We start from the raw sequence: 18,315 nt of genomic DNA on the forward strand, positions 1-18,315 counted from the left end.
GTTTTCTGTAGTGTCAGCCTGGATGCTGGGATGGCTGGAAGCTCCAAAGTGGCCTCACTCACATGGCAGACAGCTGGTGTGGGCTGGGACTTGCTGGGGTTCTCATCCTGGTCTTTGGTTCTCCTTTGTGTGGCCTTTCCATGGGGCTTGGGCTTCTCACCATGTGGCAGCTAGACTCCAAGAACAGTTTTATTTATTCTTGACTCTATCATCTTAAGAGGTTTTTTAAAAAGTTAGGTAATACAGTCCAAAGGTCAAAATTCAAACGGTGTAAAAAGATATACGGTGAAAAGTATTCCTTTCACTGCTGTCATCCAGCGCTTATTCTCCTTAAGTGATTGGTATATACTTACAGAGATTTAAAAAATGTCTATACAAGTCAATGTATTGTGCTTTGCATCTGTCTCAATGCTTAGGAGAAACTTCCCACCCTAAGACTATAAAAACTCTTCTTCTTGAAGTTGTATAGTTTGTTCTTTTTCATGGCTGTCTTTTTTTTTTTTAAAGATTTTATTTATTTATTTTATTATTTATTCATGAGAGACAGAGAGAGAGAGAGAGAGAGAGAGAGAGGCAGAGGGAGAAGCAGGCTCCCAGGGAGCAGAGAGACCGACGTGGGACTCGATCCCAGGACTCTGGGATCGTGACCTGAGCCGAAGGCAGACGCCCAACCATCTGAGCCACCCAGGCGCCCTTCATGGCTGTCTTTAAGTAGGCTTTCCTGTGTACATGCTACAAGGCCAGACTGATGGGTTTTTAGGGAAGCCCTATCATTGGAGGACACGGAAACTCCAGCAGGGAGCTCCAGAGAGTTTCCCACCTCCGTGCTAAGGGTCACCCACACGGGTTTGTATGGGCAGAGTCAAAGGATTTTCCACAACTGAATCTTAGAAATTTCCAACCTTAGAGCAGAGGGAAGAAGCCAGGTAGATTGGGGCAGCTGGACAAGTAAGATCTAGGAATCTGCCCCTGCCTGAAGGACGGGTAGGGAAGCTGGGGGATTTGGCGTAGTGACTTATCCCTAACTCAGGACTTTGGGAAGGGCCATTTGGCTTAGAGTTGTCCTCAGTGGCAAAACTGACACTTTTTTTTTTAAACTGGTTTATCTGTCTACTTAGGCTGTATGCATTGAGAATTTCAACCTGATATGAGCTTGTTTTCTATTGTAGGAGAATGCACTAACTTTATTAAGCACCTAGTATATATTAGGTACAGTACTTCATATCTTATATATGTTATTTTGTTTTTTTCCTCCTGAAGGTCATTCAGATTTTATAAAATCAATCTTATCTTTATCCAAAAGATGAATAAAGTTAGATGTACAGAAGTTAAGTGATTTGTCTCGAATTACTCAGCTAGGAAAAGGGATTTGAAATTTGGGATTTGAACCCAGTTGGTCTGATTCCAAATTTCAGCCCCTTTCCAAATACCTAGAAGGCTTCAAACTAGCAGTATAAACAGATTAGAAAGATTATTTATAGATTTATGGGATTTAGTTATTTTTAAGAACCATAGGCAGAATTCATTTGCTGAAAAGTAAAGCGAGCATGGCAATTGATTCTTTTCTTTTTGAAAATGAGAGCCAAGGAAGAAAGAATTCAAATTGGCTAGTGTGCAGCTACTCTGGTTATCCATCCCTGGGGTGGGGGAGCGGGACTGAGGGCATTCAGGTGAGTCAAATATTCTGATGTGATAGTGGGTTGCCCTATGACACTCACAGATTATACATCTTCCCCAAAAGGAAAAAAAAACCCATTAGAATATAGAAAAAAGTGTTTTTAGTTCTAGATACACGCCAACCAAAATTTAGTATTTCTTTGATTGGACAATGGGCTCTTTTTGATCTTGTTTAACTTCACATTCATTATTATCAACCTCGGTCATTATAGTCTGTTGCCTGATTTTATTGGGGGGAATGTGGGAAGGGGGGCTACTTGGAAAAGTTCTTGGAGGAGATGGAGAATGCATAGGATGAAGAGAGGAGAAGGAGGGAATTCTCCACAGTAAGGCTCCCTGTGGGCGGGGTGAGGTGTGAGGTTCCAGCTGTAGTGACTGACAATGTAGGTTTTCCCGATTCTGTGTCAGTGAACTGTGAGAATGAAGAGATGAGGGGAACAGTTCAGAGAAACCTCACCAGGTGAACGGACCCCAATGTTGAGGTCCCCTTTGGTCTTTTGAGTCATACCACCTCTTTCGATGGGTGAAGAAACTGTTCTTAGTGGAGGTAAGCTGGAGGCAGCACCCTTACTGGCTGTGAGAGAAACATAGGCGATAATAAAGAACCCTCTGGGTTGATTACCTAGGTCTCCTGGGTCAGGTTCTGAGGTGTTCTTTCCAACTATATAGTAGCTTTTTTTTTTTTTTTCAAGAAGAAGAACTACTTTATAATTTAGGTGCTTTCAAGAAGGTACCTATCAGCTAATCATGTTCTGAGTGGGAAATGGGAGGTCAGGGGAATGAGTTAGGGAGAACAGTGGAGGAACCAGCTCCTGTTGCCTTCATCAGGGTAGCCTAAAAGGCAAGTGCCTATGACACTTAAGGAAGAGAGTCGTGGACCCTCCTCCTTGCCCCCAGTACCCACAACCACCACACTGCTTATCTAAGGCCCAGCCTTCTGCACCATGCCTTTTTTTTAAAAAACAAATGAATAAGTTTACTTGTCATTCCAAATCATAATTTGCACAAATTAAGCTCTCTAACATCAGAACATGTACATATACAAAAATCCTCAAAATAAAATGTTAATTTACTAACAAAATAAGATGTTACTTTAGCATCTCTGGTGATAGTAGAAATACACTGTATTATTTTTTTCATTTCCTTTTTTTTTTTAAGATTTTATTTATTTATCTGACACAGAGAGAGTGAGAGCACCAGCCAAGAGACAGAAGGAGAGGGAGAAGCAGGCTCCCCGCCGAGCAGGGAGCCTGATGCGGGGCTCGATCCCAGGACCCCAGGATCATGACCTGAGCTGAAGGCAGCCAATTAACCAACTGAGCCACCCGTCGCCCCCATTTCCTTTTTTTTTATTGAGGTATAATTGACATATTAGTTTTAAATATACAACATAGCGATTTGATACTTGTATATATTGCAAAATAAACACCACAGTAAGTCTAGTTAATGTCCACCACCATACATAGTTACAGTTTTTTTTCTTGTTATGAGAACTTTTAAGATCCACTCTTACACATTTCACAGCGCTCACCATAGCACATACCCTCCCCAATGTCTATCACTCAGCCACACTGTCCCTCCCACGCCCACCACTCCAGCAACCCTCAGTTTGTTTCCTGAGTTTAAGAAGTCCTCATATCAGTGAGATCATATGATACATGTCTTTCTCTGATTGACTTATTTAGCTTAACAGTAAGACTGATGAATCACAGACCTGTACCTCTGAAAAAAATAATACATTATATGTTAAAAAAGAAAAGATAGTAGGAAGGGAAAAATGAAGGGGGGGGAATCAGAGGGGGAGATGAACCATGAGAGACTGTGGACTCTGAGAAAGAGGGTTTAGAGGGGAGGGGAGTGGGGGGATGGGTTAGCCTGGTGATGGGTATTAAGGAGGGCATGTACTGAATGGAGCACTGGGTGTTATACGCAAACAGTGAATCATGGAACACTACATCAAAAAAAAATAAGTTAATTAAAAAAAAAAAGATCCACTCTTAGCAACTTCCAAATATGCAGTATGGTATTATTAACTATAGTCACTGCTGTACATTACATTTCCATGACTTATTTATTTATTTATTTATTTATTAAAGATTTTATTTATTTATTTGATAGAGCACAAGCAGGGGAGTGGCAGGCAGAGGGAGAGGGAGAAGCACACTCCCCACTGAGCAGGGAGCCCAATGTGGGGCTTGATCCCACGACCCTGAGATCATCACCTGAGCTGTAGGCAAATGCTTAACGGACTGAGCCACCCAGGCACCCTGACTTACTTATTTTATAACTGGAAATTTGTACCTTTTTACCACTTTCACCCATTTGCCCTCCCCCCTGCCCTCTGGTAAACACCAGTCTGCCCCCATCTCTGTATTTATGAGCTTGTTTTTTTTTTTTTTATTCCTTCCTTTGAAGCAATATCTTTTGCCAAAATGTAAATGCTCCCCAAGGGCCTAAATGTAAGGATCTCATTACGAAAACCATAGAGGGGATGAGATTATCATGATACTTTTCACAGACCCAGGAGGGAAGAGGCAGAGAAAGAGGGGATGTGTCTGGCTCTTGGGGCATGGGTGGGAGTTTTGGGGTGGTGTGCTGTGGTTGGGTATTCAGGGCAACATGGGGTTCTATTGACTGGCAGGGGTGGGGGGAACTGTAAATACTCAGAGCAGAGGTGAGGCAGGGATTGCGTTTCCTCCGCTAAACAGTTTGCTTTAGGGCCCCAGCACGATGAAAGGTTGTGTGCAGTCTTCATGAGCTGGGGCTCCCAGCCAAGGGAGAGTTAAAGATCTCAGCGGAGGTTGGAGGTGAGCAAGGATGAAAGTAACACAAAAGCCAGGGCAAGGCAGGCTAATTGGCTTCAGCCTTCCCCTCCTGCTGCCTGGCCTGATATTTGAGGTGACATTTAAAGTTATTGTACAGATGTGCAGTAGAGCCATGGCAGAATGAATGCTTTCTGGAGCCTGTTAGATGAGGCTGATTTCTCCGTCTCCTGGCTGGCACCTTCTCAAGACCTCCATTTAGGGCCCTCTAGTGGGCCTTGGGAGGTGGGACCTCCCCTTACCTTCCAGGGGACTCGAGTTGACTTTGGGACTCAGACCTCCCTCCCTACTGGACTCTTGGGGCGTGTGGGGAGATGGGTACACACTAGAATTCAGCCAGAAGAGTTAAATGAAGTCAGTGCCACGTGTAAGAGAGGAGAGCTGGGGACAGAATCGTCTGGGGAGCTCATTGAATATGCAGGCCTCTGGGAGTGAGGCCTAGTTATCTGCATGGATAACAAACCCTTTAAGGTGATTCTGCTGCCCATTAAACTTTGAGAGCCTCTGAGGTAGAGAATGAATGAGGTTAGCTGGAAAAGGCCTCTTGGGAGAAGTGGACTTGAGTTTCAGTGTGACAGGTGATACTAGTCATAGGTGCTGTCCTCAGGTGTGGACCTAAGGAGCCTGTTCACCTGGGGACACGAGGCTTTCCTAGGAGAGATTGGGAGGGGTCCTTCCCATCCCATGGATGGTGTCCCAGAGAATGTGCTGCCACGGGCTTCACTTCACCACTAGCGTGCTCATCGCCAAGGGGACAGAAGTGGTGTGGGAGGGGGCTGAGGATGGTTTCTGCTGGAGTGTTTGATTCATGTTGCAACTGAAACACAGCTTGCGGGGCAAAATGGCAGCCTGATGGAGCTCACTTCCTGGGGTGAGGCAGGGGCAAGGGGCAAGAAGGCCACGTTGGCCGATGGTCTTCACTCTGGTGGGCCACCATCCTGCCCCCTATGTGGCCTTCCCGTGTCTGGTCGCCCCATGTGTCTGAGGAGCTAGCTGGCCAGTGCGGCTGTGGCAATGGTGGTCATTGTCCCAGGAGATGAGTAGGAACGATTTGGGACACGATTGGTTTTCTCCTCCCTCCGTGCTGTTTGCCTTCTGCTCCATACGCTGTGCCTGCTTTATCTGATCGGGAACATGGTGTTTTCATGTTGGGGCGGGTGGAGAGAGGGAGAAAGAACGGTGCCGAGTTAGGAAGAAAGAACGCTGAAGAGAAGGCAACATATCTGTGATGTGACATCGAGTAACCAGTGAGCCTCCAGATGGGCATTGACCCTCTGCAGTGGACAGGCTATTGCTGGCCTGGAGATGCTGTTTGTCCCCGGAGAATATGTCCCTGTAGCCAGCTTGGTAGGCTGGAGGGACCACACCAATGCGAATGGTCATGCTTGCTTTGACCATGATGAAAGAAGCAGCCACAGAGAAAGCATTGTTTAAGACAAAATAACAACAAAACCTAATAAAGCTCTGTCCTGGCCAATCCTCCGTCCTTTCTAATTGCACTGCAGCTAAATGGCAACTCTCAGAGTTTCTTGGAACATTTTATTCAACTACTGGAGGGGCTGCATTTACACTAAGGCTTAGGAGGCTCTGTGGGGGTTGGAGAAATGAGCAGTTGTGGGCCGGGGAGCCCTAAGGAGCCCAGCTCGATCTATTGGAGCTGGTTTATTTAGTGAAATTCCCAGCTGAATGGGTTCATCCTGGGCCTGACCCAACAGGTAATGCTTATGTTCCTAGGTTCACAGTTTGTGTGGAAGGTTCTTACACCCATACTGTTCTTTAACACATTTATTTCCTTTTTCTTTTCGAAAACAAAGCTGCGTGGAATTGCCCTTGGTTACCAGAGGGAGGGGAACAGGGCCAGCTGCTTTCTCCAAGCCCAAGAGTAGGACATGGAATAGAGCACTCTGGTCTACCCAGTATCTACACAGTCACTGGAACTGTCTTCCCTCAGCCCATCTCTGTCTGGGTCTCCTGCCTGGTGGCAGAGCCATGTGTGCCTTCCTCGGCCCCTCATTTCAGGTTTCTCCCAAGCTTGTGTCATAGAAGGCCTCCTTTGGCATTCTTATGTGGAGATGCTCTCCCTTGGCAGCCACAGCCAGGAGCTAAAGAAACGGGTGAAAGGCCATTAGTGAGGCCTGCTTGCCCACATGGCATGGCAGAGTGTCCTGGAGGAGCCTCCTGTTGGGAAGCAGCCCTGTTCCCCAGGTCCTGCCCTACTGTGAGGGTTTCCAATGCTCTGGGGAACATGTCACAGTTCCTCAGGGAACATTCCAGAGCCCCAGAAACTCTCTTTGGGAGGACACAGATGGTACATATCTCTTTCTCAGCCCAGCTACCTACTAGGCACTTGACTATAAGCAAGTTGTTTAAACTCTTGGAATGTGGGTTTTTTCTGCTGTAGACTGGGGAAAGTGACCCAGAGGAGATGATCGATGTGAACGTACTTTGTGAACTACAAAGTACTGGTTACACCTGAATGATGGATTTTGTTGTTCAGGAAGGAAGGGGGAGGCTTCCGGGTCAGTACACTTCTGTCTGGAGAGAGGAGAGGCTTGCATTCTTGTGTTAACTACAGGCTGGAGTCTTGTCCATTTAAGGTAATAACAAAATAATACTAACAGATTCTGAGAGGTGGCTTTTAGGCAGTGTTTCTGCTCAGTCCCACTGCTCCCCTTTCAGAAGGAACCATGAGGCGGTGGTGGTGCTGGTGCTGGTGCAGGGGCAGGGGGTCGGGGGGAGATTGTGTCTGTGCTCACTTTCTCCTCTCCCTCCCTCCTAGCTCTTAACCCACCCCCAGCCCCACCCCAGCCTCCTCCTCAGTCTGAGTTCTGTCCAAATCTGCGGCCTAAGCTCCCACGAAGGGCAAATGCTGAGGGAGGACTGCTCCCACCAGCTGCCCAGTGGAGACCAGGAGGCCAGGGAAGCTAACATTTCTATTAGGACAGTGAGAAGGCATTGCTGGTATGGGCTGGGCTGAAACAAAAGCTGTAACAGGGGTGCCCATGGCTACTGGGTAGTTTTTAGGCTTGGAGAACAAAGTTGTCCCAGACCTAGAATCCCTTTGGGTTTTACTTTTGTGAGCAGGACTCCCAGTCACCAGGGGTGCAGCCTCACCATGTGGGTGGCCCGTCCACTGTAAAATGGGCTCTGAGCAGGGCAAGCACGGAAGAGCCCTGTCATCTTCCTAAAGGCCTTAGGAAGTGCCCAGGGACTGAGGCCCCACAGTGCATTCCTCTCCTTGCCATTAGAATGAAATTGTGTGTAAGGAGGGCACATGATGTGATGAGCACTGGGTGTTATATGCAACTGATGAATTATTGAACTCTACATCTGAAACTAATGATGTTCTGTATGTTGGCTAATTGAATTTAAATAAAAAACAAAACAAAAGAATGAAATTGTGTGGCATTCCCAGACTCACTTGCCTGTTTATTCGTTCAGTTAGTAAATACTCGAGCACTTGCAAAGTTCAAGGCAGTATATGAAGTACATTGGGGGATACAACGTTGGTTACAAAGCACTTCCTATCTTCATGGATTTTATGATTGAATATGGGAGCAGAGTCTTATACAAGGAGAAACTGAAATGGAACATAAAGGGGAAGACCAGGGATGGCAGCCTGATTTGTGGCATCGAATTAGACATTGGGAAAATCAGAGGAAGCCATGCTATTGGCAGGAAGAGCAGGAGCAAGGACAGGGAGGTGGGAAACCATGGGATGTATGGACATGTGGAAACAGAGAAGCCGGCAAGAAGGAGGGGGGTTGGCAGGGAAGGGGGACAAACGCTTGAGCACCGCTCTCCACTGAGTGCTCTACCAGAAATGGCACATTCTTCCTTTCCTGAGAACTTCACAATACCTCTGTGGGGCACATGCTCTTCTTGCTGGTTTACAAGGAGGAAGCTGGGGCTTCGGGAGTTGAAGAAACTTGGTTGAGGCCAGGCAACTGTTAAGTGGTAGCAGGATTTGAACCCATGACTGGGTGACTCCAGAGACTGTGCTATCTCCCCTATAACAAAGGATCCACGAATGGCCGTAGGGAGAAAGGGTTTGTGGCCTTTTTCTGCTCCTGTGGGCCTAGCATTCTTGGGCAGGAGTGTCTGTGGTCCCTGTGGAGTGAGGCAGTGAGGCTCTGGGTTTTCTGGGCTGGTCTTAGAGTCCTGAATGGCTGAGTTCCTGACTTCCTACCTGAGTCCCATTAGGGGAGCCCCTGGCCTCTGGTATGGGAGGCAGGGGAAGCCGGGATGGTGGGAGATTCTGGAATGACATTCAAGACATGGCCCAGAGTGTGGATTTTCATTCCCAAGTCCACCTCTAACCTCGCCTCTTTGTGACCGCCCTCCCCAGCTCCCCTCCCCCTGCATCTCTGACCTCTCCTTGGGCCCCTGCAGGCTAGGTCTGCACAAGGCGGCGGTGTTCTGCACTTGTTCCTTTGTTGCTGTGAAACAGCTCCGGCACAGTCAGCCTCTGTGTGGGAGGACTGGTGGCTGTCTTCGCAGGCAGGCATTTGCTCAGAGCAGGCTGCGCGTGAGCCCAGCGTCAAGTAATTCCGGCCTCCTCGACTCGGAGGTGGTGGGATGAGGCTCTGCTGAGGGACTGGCTGTGAAGGATGACTTCAGGGTGGGATGACGGACCGCTTCTGGGACCAGTGGTATCTCTGGTATCTCCGCTTGCTCCGGCTGCTGGATCGAGGTATTCCTGAGTGAGTGTGTGTGTGTGTGTGTGTGTGTGCGTGCGCGCGCGCGCGTGCGTGTGTGTGTGTGTGAAAGAGAGAGAGAGACAGAGGCAGAAACACGCACATGGAAAGACATAGAGCGCAGGCAGTGGGGAGCAAGAAGAGAAAGAACAGGGAATGAAACAGGCAAGTAGCCAGCCTGTGGAAAGTAAAGAAAGCCTGTTTTTCTTGGGACATTTGTGACCCAGCTGGGAATTGGGAGCACAGGGCCATTTGGGGAGCATCTGTATATCAGGATCTCATTTCTTGCTGTTTTTTTTTTTCTTTTAATCAAGATCTCTGTACTGTAGTCAAAGATGAATTAAGGCCTGTGTTGCAGGGCTTGTGATAGAACACTCTGAGAAGCAGTGTAGCGAGGAGAATGGTCCCTGCAGTAAGAAGCTGGGGGCAAGCAGATGTAGGACCCAAATCTCAGCTCTGCCACTTACCAGCTCCATGACCTTAGGCTGATTTATGTGACTTTTCTGAGCTTGTTTCCCCATCTGTAAAATGGGCTTGGTAAGACCTATTTGCTAGGGTTGTTGTGGAATTATTATTTAATTTATACCTGTAAAGCACATAATGTCTGGTACATAATAGGTGCTTTGTAAGTGTTCATTTCCTCTTCACACACCTCTCAGCATCATGGAGCTATATAGCACCTGTGCTGAGGACAGCTCCCTTTGTGGATTATCTGTAGATACAGCTGGTTCAGAATTTGTAGAAAGAAAAGGGAAAGTCAGTTTTATTCCTCAGGTTAATCTGACCTTAATACATTTCGCCCTCACATATTCATGTGATTTAAATCTCCTGATAATGTGATGCAAATCCAGATAGTCTGTTTTAAGGAAAAACCACTGTTAACTTGGTTGAGTAATTGATTTTTAAAAATGTGGAGTGCTATTTTTAAAAGCTTTGGCTCCTTTAAGAGGTTTTGGCAAGAATGAGATCAAACCCCTGATGGAAAAGATGGTCCTGGGGACACCCTGCTGTATACCGCAAGGTGGATTCCTCTCCAGTGGGAACATTCTTAGGTATGCCGAGAGGTCACTACCAGGTAGAAGCAGAAAGCTGAACAGAGCAGGTGAACCGGGGCTCTTATCGGGGAGAAATCAAAGATGGAGGAAACCAAACCAGCACATTCGAAAGGCAGTCTCTCACTGGCACTAAAAAACAGGCCAGTGGGGACCCAGACTGGGGATGGAGATGAGAGCGAGAACTTCTTACAGGTGGAGATCATAGACTGGGCGATGGGGAAGGAGCTCACAAGTGTGAATCCCCCTTATCTGTGTGAACTCAGGGAAGTTACTTAAACTCTCTGTGTCTCCTTTCCTTCACTGTAAGAAAGGATGCTGGTGGTAGTGATACCGGTAGCACTGACTCAGAGGGTTCCTGTAGGGGCTGAGTGAGAAACTACAAGTGAAGTACTTTATCCCAGTGCTTGGCGTGAAGAACGTGACCCTTCAGTGTTAGTTCTTATTACCAGGATGGTTAATTCTCACTCTCCTGCAGACATCCTGAGAAAGACAGGAACAGGTGGCATGTAATAACCAGGAGCTGAGAAGAGTCTAATTAAGAATTATTAGAGGCTTAGAGACAATTTATACTTACGTGAGTTAAAACAAAATTCAAACTAACATATGCTAATTATAAGAAGAAATTAGATGTTAGTGTATAAGCTGTGATAATAATAATTTATTTTTACTTTTTAGAAAATGCTTGAATCCATGAATTGCAAACTTAGATTTAAGTTCTGGCTCCACTACTTTCTAAGTGCCCTTGAATAAATGGTTTACTCTTAAATGGAACCTCAGTTTATTAATTTGAAAAGTGGGAATATTAACACCAATATCTGTATTATAGAAATTTATTGTATTAGTGCATGTAAAAGTGTCAAGCATTCTTAGAAATGTCAGGTTAATAAATTGATGGATTAACCTGTGTCCCTGGACAGCAAAAGTTGGTTGCCAGAATTGTGTCTTTTTCCACAAAATTTTGTCATCGGGTATGGCTGCAATTGAAACTTTATGGTCTTTCATAAACAGCATCTCTGGGAGTTTCTTTATTATGGGGCTTTAGACTAGCACCTTCTGACTGTGTAGGATATCTTATCTCTAGGCTTTCGGGGGTTGCCCAGTTCTGGTTAGTGGGCATCCTAGTATTACACATATATAGGGGTGCACACCCCCATCTGTATTCAAGCAGAATTTTTGGCTATCGAACACCCCTCTAGAAGCTAATGTTAGCTAGCAGTATATAGACAGTGGCATGCTAGACTGAGCTAACTCATGGGAGATGTTCAATAAATATTTGCTGAATGGATGGATAGATGCATGATGAACCCGTCCTTCTGGGCAGGGAACAAAGTTCTCTTAGATCTCTCTTTAGTGTATCAGAATTTAGCTCCCTTCATCTGTTTTAGGATTTCATGTCATTTCACCCTCACCGTTCTCATGTCTCATGTCATCTTGAAAGTAACAGGGCTCAAGAAAATGAGGAGAGGATAAGAAATGAGAAGAAGTGGGAAATCATGAGTTTAGCCCAGGAAATTGAAATAATCGACAAGCTGTGTGCCGCCTGAGTCATTCTCTTGGCTGTGACTGAGGGATAAATGAATCTGTGATTTGACACATCTAGGAAAAGGGAGGAAACAGAACACATCAGGGAGCGGAAATAAGCTTTACTGAGAAATGACGGTGCGTGCTTGGTGATTGCAGACAAACCTTTTGTCTCCCCCGTCATTGTTCAGTTAAGGGCAGGGATCTTAAAAAATAAAAGGGATTGTTTTCTAGGGCTGGAGTTCGCTATGTGTAAAGATTTGTATGAGAAGGAACTCTCAGCTTGCTCAGACATGATGATTTTGATGAGTTATTTTGTTAATAGGCTCCGCTGTTTTTACGGTGTTTCTTACTGGACGTTTTTCACTTTGGCTGTTTGTGGTCTGTGCTTACAGACAGTGACTGAGGACATGGTTTCTGTGGTGGGGACTGTCCATGGAAAGAAAGGAGCTCACACGGATAAGAAACAAGAGGGATATAGACGAGAAGTAACATCGATTTTTGTGGTTGTTGAGTTTTGGCCTATCCTTGGGGACCCAGCGTGTGAGGAGGGGGCTTACATTTCTTTGTTTACAGGCAGTCGTTTTGGAGTGAAGGAGGAAGAGTGAAAAGAATGGTGGCTCCTTCTTCACAGGGCCTTGGGCAGTGTTCACCGCTGTACAGAACGTCTGCTGGTTGTCCATGAGGTGATTTTAGGTGACCTACGTACGTCGCCGGAGGGTCTCTTGCTGGTCACCGCCTGGCACTGTCCAGCAGACAATCTGTTCTGCCCAGTGTCCGCTTCCGTTGTGCTGTCCCCTGCCCCCACCTCATGTGGCACAGGCCCTGCTTAGCTCCACTCATCTTTCAGAGAGCCCTTCACTTCCGCCATCCCTGCTTGGGTCTCATGCTCTGCCCTGCCTTAATCTCTGGCCTCAGGTGCCTGCCCCACCCAGCCTCCCTGCTTCCTCAGCCCCTCTCCCTCCCTAGGGCTCCTTTAAGGGCAGGGCCTCATACCACTTGCTGCCTGTGACCCCGTTCTCTGGCATTCTTCTGCTAGCCTCCAACCCGTCACCAGGCTTCCTGCTCTCCTCTCCCCATGGCTGTGCCAACGTTGCCCCGTATCCTGGGTCTTCTGCCTCTCCCTGCCACCTGCCTTGAGTGCTTTTCCCTCTTAGGAGCCCCCGTCTTGTCTTCTTTTGCCCTCGCCTTTTTACGTCAGCTTGCCTTTACCCTCAGTCCACTCGTTTCTTTTTAAAAATTAATGTAAGTAAAATGGAGTTGATTTAAAATGCTCTCGAGGAAATAACTGTGGGAGATATACGGATATGGTGAAATGGAGTCAGAAGTCCCTAAATGATGTGTGGGAAACTTAAGAGGTGATATGTAGACTTTACAATATAGGCTTTAGATGGCTAATTTCTTCTTGGTGCTTTGTCCATATTCCTGTAGCTACCACACAGTGCTTTGGATTCTGGGCCAGAAACCGACTGGTTCTTACCACTGCGTGTACATTAGAATCACCCGGGCACTCTTAGAAAGTGCAGTGCCTGGTTCCTCCCTTCCCACCGCCTCTCCCCAAGCCAATTAAGTGAGAATCCCTGGAAAGGGGGCTGGATGTTGGCGTTTTTAAGGGCTCTGCAGGTGATTCTGATGGAGCGGGGCTTGAGGACTGCTCACTGCCGTCCTGTAATACGGATGCCAGAGAGTAAAGGCAAAAATGACTCTTTAGCAAAATAAAATAAATGAGAAAAATCAGTCACTATATGAGAATAATAAACACAGGAGTAAACGTAGGAATGCACTAAGGAGTAAAATTTAAAAGAACACAATCTTTTGGGTATAACTCATGCAACTTTAGAGACTTCGCTGCAACCATTTTCTGTCACTACCTAGCTAAACCTTGACTTTCCTTCGTATTTCTAGGAACAAACTTGACCTGTGTGCAAGGACGTTGTCTGGCCCCAGCTTGTTTGGGGCTTTGGCGCTCTGTTACGACTGCCTGGGGTTTGGGAGATTGGGATGACGGTTTGTCACTGCAGATGTCAAGCACCTTTCATTACTTCTTAGTATAGCTCCCAACAGCTGGGCATTGCCTGTATTCAGCTAGAATTCAGGAAGGAAATTCCCTTTCTCCTTCTGGAGAGATGGGCAGTGAGGAGAGTAACTTTCCTGAAGCCTTCAGTGTTGGGCTCTAGTTCAGCCAGGAATCTACTTTCTGTTTCTTACCAAAGTCCCCCTCTCCCTGTGCAGCTGTTCTCTCTTGCCTCAACCGTCACAGCTCGTAAATTTCCTAATCCAGGGATTGACTCTGCTGGGTGCAGTGCAGGGTCAAGAGGCATGCAGCCCTCATGGCTGTGGCTCTCAGGCATCCTGACCTTTGATCTCATCCTTCCCTTGCCTATAATCCTCTTCTTGGCCCTTGGTCTCCGATCACTGATAGATGCCCTGTCTGTGGTCTGCTTGCTGCTCAGTAATCTGCCCAGCTCTGGTCCCTGACTGTGTCAGACTTGGTGTCTCTACTTAGTCCATTTGCTTGTGGCCAGTCCCAACTGTCATGGACTCTGGGATAGCCACTTTGCTTTGGCTTGTCCTGCTTTTGTTAACTATTGCCTATGTGTGCCCAGCTTGACATGTGGCTGCTTTGTGCCAACCTTTATGAGTTATCCCTTCCCTCCTATGGTCTGTGAGAAAAAGAAGAGAAAAGCACACAGCATGTGTATGAAAAGTGTTGGATGGCTCTCCTGCACTGGGGATTTTCTAATTAGAGGAGTTTAGGTTGTAATCACCTTCCCGTTTGAGCAGAATATTCATATAATATGTAAAGAAGTTACTTTAGCTTAGCTTTTTTTTTTTTTTTAAGATTGTAGTTATTTATTTGAGAGAGAGAGAGCACAGAGGGAGAATGAGAGGGAGAAGCAGACTCCCCAGTGAGCAAGGAGCCTGATGCAGGGCTCAATCCCAGGACCCCGGGATCATGACCTGAGCTGAAGGCAGACACTTAACCGACTGAGCCACACAGGCACCCCTTAACTTAGCTTTTTAAGTTGCAAATAGATATCTCTAATAGTTATTTGATTGGCTTTTGGCACAAGGCTACTTTTCCAAAGGGACCAAGTCTCTTGTCCAGTAAAGAGTTTGAACACAGCGCCTCTTGAAACACCATCCCAGACAATTCCCTGTTGCTCCAGAATCCAAAAGAAATGCCCCAAGTCTCTCCTTTTTATAGTTAATCCACACCCTTCCCCTTCTAAACCTTGCAACCCCTATGTCCTCCAGAAAGAGCTCCCCAAATTTGTCATACCTGGTTCTGTTTGGAGGCAGGTGGGCACTATTCCATGACTCACAGTGTGCTCCTATGGGTAGTAACAAGACACGTCTCATGTGGTGGTTGCGAGCGCCGAAGGAGTTAGTATGTGCAGCATTGCCTGGCTGGAAGAAGTGCTTGGCAAGTACATGTTTTCCTCCCAGATTTCTGCTGCCTTTAGGAGTTTAGTTACTTCTGGGGGGGGGGGGTCCTTTCCCTCCACTGAGAGTGGAGCTTCTCTGAGTTTAGGTCCTTGTCCCACCACCCCTTTATATTCTCACCCAGACACCTAGTTCAAGGTGGTTTCCAGTAAATCACTTTGGCTAACAGAGTATCTGAACTCTCCAGAGAACAAAGGAAAGGTCCTGATTATCATGTCATTGTTAAGGAGGAAAAAAGAGAACTGTAATGATTTGACAATTCTAATATCTTATCCCTGTTGGTCCTCATGATGTCTCTTTGAGGTAGATTACTTCAGTTCCCATTTCAAAGATGGGGAACAAGCTTATAGAGGCTAGGTACTTCGCTAAAGTCACAGAGCTGTTAAGGGAAGAGTCAAGATCCAGGACACCTGACTCCCATCTGGATTGAGTCCTTTCTATACCTGTTATGGTACAGGTAGGGAGATACCCCTTTTCTCTTTCTCCAGCACACGTGTTAAACTGGGGTTTCTGTCCACCTCCCGTCAGCACAGACTGAGCATATCACTGGGATGTCTTGTCTGTGGTGCGAGATCACTAGACAAGATATATCTAGGCCACGTCCTGGGGGAAGGACACCGATAGCTGTTCTTTGACATCCAGGTGTGGTGTTTCCATCCAGTGGGGTGGAGGTTACCGTGATGTGAGAACAGTAAAGCAGCACTTTTCTGGGTGTGGTGTGGCTTCCCAGGGCCTGTTCTACTCTTGTAGCATCTTCAGCGATTGCTGAGAGCCAAGGAGTAACGGGGCAGCTGTGTCCCTGGATGGTCAGCGAGCCAACTGGTTTCTCAATGTAAGTGATGAATTTGCCCTTCACCTTGCAGATGGAGGTAGCTTGTTATTAAAGGATTGGTCAAAGCAATAAATGTTGTTGGTGTCATTACTGGCAGTACTAATCATATCTACTAAGGGCCTAGGCATAGCAGGGAATAATTGGGGGTAGGAAGTAGGCTTCTTGCCCTTAGAGAGCTTGCAATTCAAACTCCTGAAAGACCGAGATCTATCTATAGCCTCTGTGAGTCTCTGTTGGCCCCTCTATGAAATGATGGATTTATATAAGGTGGATCCCTTCTAGCCGTAAGGTTCCATGGTTCTATGTGGACAATACTTGCAATACCTGCGAAATAATATACCTTTAATACCTATAGTATAGCTACATGGTGCTGCAAGGTATTATTTCCTGTTGAATTGCTAAGAGTGCTATACATTCGTAAGAGGGAGAAATAATTAGTCTGAATGAAAGAAGAAATATTTGCTCATTCAACAAGCATCTCTGCGGGCTTACTGTATGCTATGCCCTGTTTAGGCTCTGGAAATACAATGCTGAAGAAGATGGTATTCTTGTATTCATGAAACTTTATAGTCTAGTGGGGGAAACAGACAATAACAAATAACACAACAGATACTACAATGGCAAGTAGGATGAGAAGGAAAGAACTGAGTTAAGCTTCAGTTGTCCTTAGTTATGGGGCTGGAAGTCAGAGTATAGACTTTCTGGGGTGTCCGTGTGGTAGGATTTAAGAGTGGAGAGATAGGTTGGGGCTACCTTGTGAAAATTCTTGCATGCATGTCAAGTTAAAGGCAAATGATGGCAGGGCAGCAGCATTTAATTTAAAAATGTATTGACCGATTTCCACATACCAGGCAGGAGGGAATATAGGTACTGGGAATATAGCACCAGCCCCAGGTACTAAAAATATGAAGAAGCGTAACGTGGTATAACCTAATGCTAGTTCTTTCATGCAACTAAAATATGGCTATGTTTCTAGAGAGCAGTTAGGGTGGCAGATGCATGGTTTTGAGTTATCGGCCTAAAAGTGATAGTGAATTGATAGTAGCTCAGGGAAGACAGTATGGGGGGAGCGTGATTAGTGTAGACTGATCTTGCAAAGTGTAGACATGGGGAGACAGGATCAAAGCCATGAGAGTATTCCTAAGGGTAGGAGGAGAGCCAGGATACAATAAATTCATGAGAGTAGAGGAGAAGGGACAGTTAGGGATCCTTATCAGCAGGGAGGTGGGGCAACATTGAAGGCTTTGGTGACAGAAGGCTTTGGTGACTACTCACAGCTTTGTTTCAGCAGCCTTGGTGAGGAGAAAACCAGATTGCAGTGGGAGGAGATGGTAAAGATGAGGCAGCAGCCAGCACATATTGTTTGTTTGAGAAATATGTCAGAAAATGCAAAGTAAAAATAGAATAGCGGTTGGTGGGACATTAGGGTCAAATGATGGTTTTGTTAAGGAAGGGAGGCCTAAAGTATTTGAGGATGGGGTGGGGCCAATGACAGGGAGAAGTTTGAAAGTGATGTACAGAAATGGATTTATTAATCCATTCAATAAATATTCATTGAGTGCCGACAGTGTTCCGGGCCCTGTGCTATTTGCTGGGGATACAGCATGAATAAGGCATGAAGTCTTCATGAAGTTTAACATTCTAGTGGGTGAGACAGATAATGCACAAGTCCAGCAACAGTTGAATTTATAATAAGAGCTTGTGATAAGTGCTGTAAAGTGCAGCAGTGACCTGGGGGAGGTAGGGATGGGTTGAAGGAAGAGTACAGATGGAAGTGGTAGACCGGAGGAGGGGAATGCTTCCTCTGTTGGAAGGAAGGTGGAAGGAGGTGCTTAGAAAGCTATTTTTAAGTAGAAAGAAGAAGAAGAACAAAAAAAAAAAAAAGGGAGGGGGATACATTTCAGGTGGCCTTGATATTCTTAGCAGAGGAGTAGGCAATGTCATGGGCTGAGACTGGAGAAGTGGGCTAGTTCAAGACCTTGGATAGGTCCTCACATGCTTCATTCAAGTCCCCAACAACCCTGTGATGTAGGTGGGGTTATTTTCATTGTATAGATGAGATAACTGAGGGGACTCAGAGAGAACCTATAACTAGAAAGTACAGGGGTGAGGTGGCAGGGCGGTCGATCACCTGTATACTCTGCCGTTAAACGACTCAGAGGAGATGGTAAATGAGTGGAGAACCGTAAGCCTGCCAGTGAAATTGAGAGATCAGTCCCTCCTCCCTCCTCTTACATAAAACTTATGCTGGGCCCTGTGGGACA

The 18,315-nt window shown here is 46.2% G+C and overlaps 1 protein-coding gene across 21 annotated transcripts in view; it reads left to right on the forward strand.

Annotated features, from left to right (window-relative positions):
• Positions 1 to 18,315, forward strand: part of KALRN (kalirin RhoGEF kinase) — a 647,217-nt gene that overhangs the window by 61,734 nt on the left and 567,168 nt on the right. For 3 of the 21 annotated variants that reach the window (XM_025875446.2, XM_073894531.1, XM_073894539.1), the window contains exon 1: positions 9,034 to 9,192. The exons of 16 other annotated variants lie outside the window; for them this stretch is intronic. In XM_025875446.2, coding sequence (XP_025731231.1) covers positions 9,126 to 9,192 — 67 coding nt within the window. In that variant the 5' untranslated portion in view covers positions 9,034 to 9,125. Of the gene's footprint in view, positions 1 to 9,028; positions 9,193 to 18,315 lie in introns of those variants that run through there. 2 more of the 21 variants (XM_025875454.2, XM_025875462.2) reach the window with 1 other exon arrangement.

The sequence above is a fragment of the Callorhinus ursinus genome, unplaced genomic scaffold (assembly GCF_003265705.2).
Source record: "Callorhinus ursinus isolate GAN/ISIS: 27379988/994484 unplaced genomic scaffold, GSC_fseal_2.0 scaffold1, whole genome shotgun sequence".
Taxonomy (NCBI): Eukaryota; Metazoa; Chordata; class Mammalia; order Carnivora; family Otariidae; genus Callorhinus; species Callorhinus ursinus.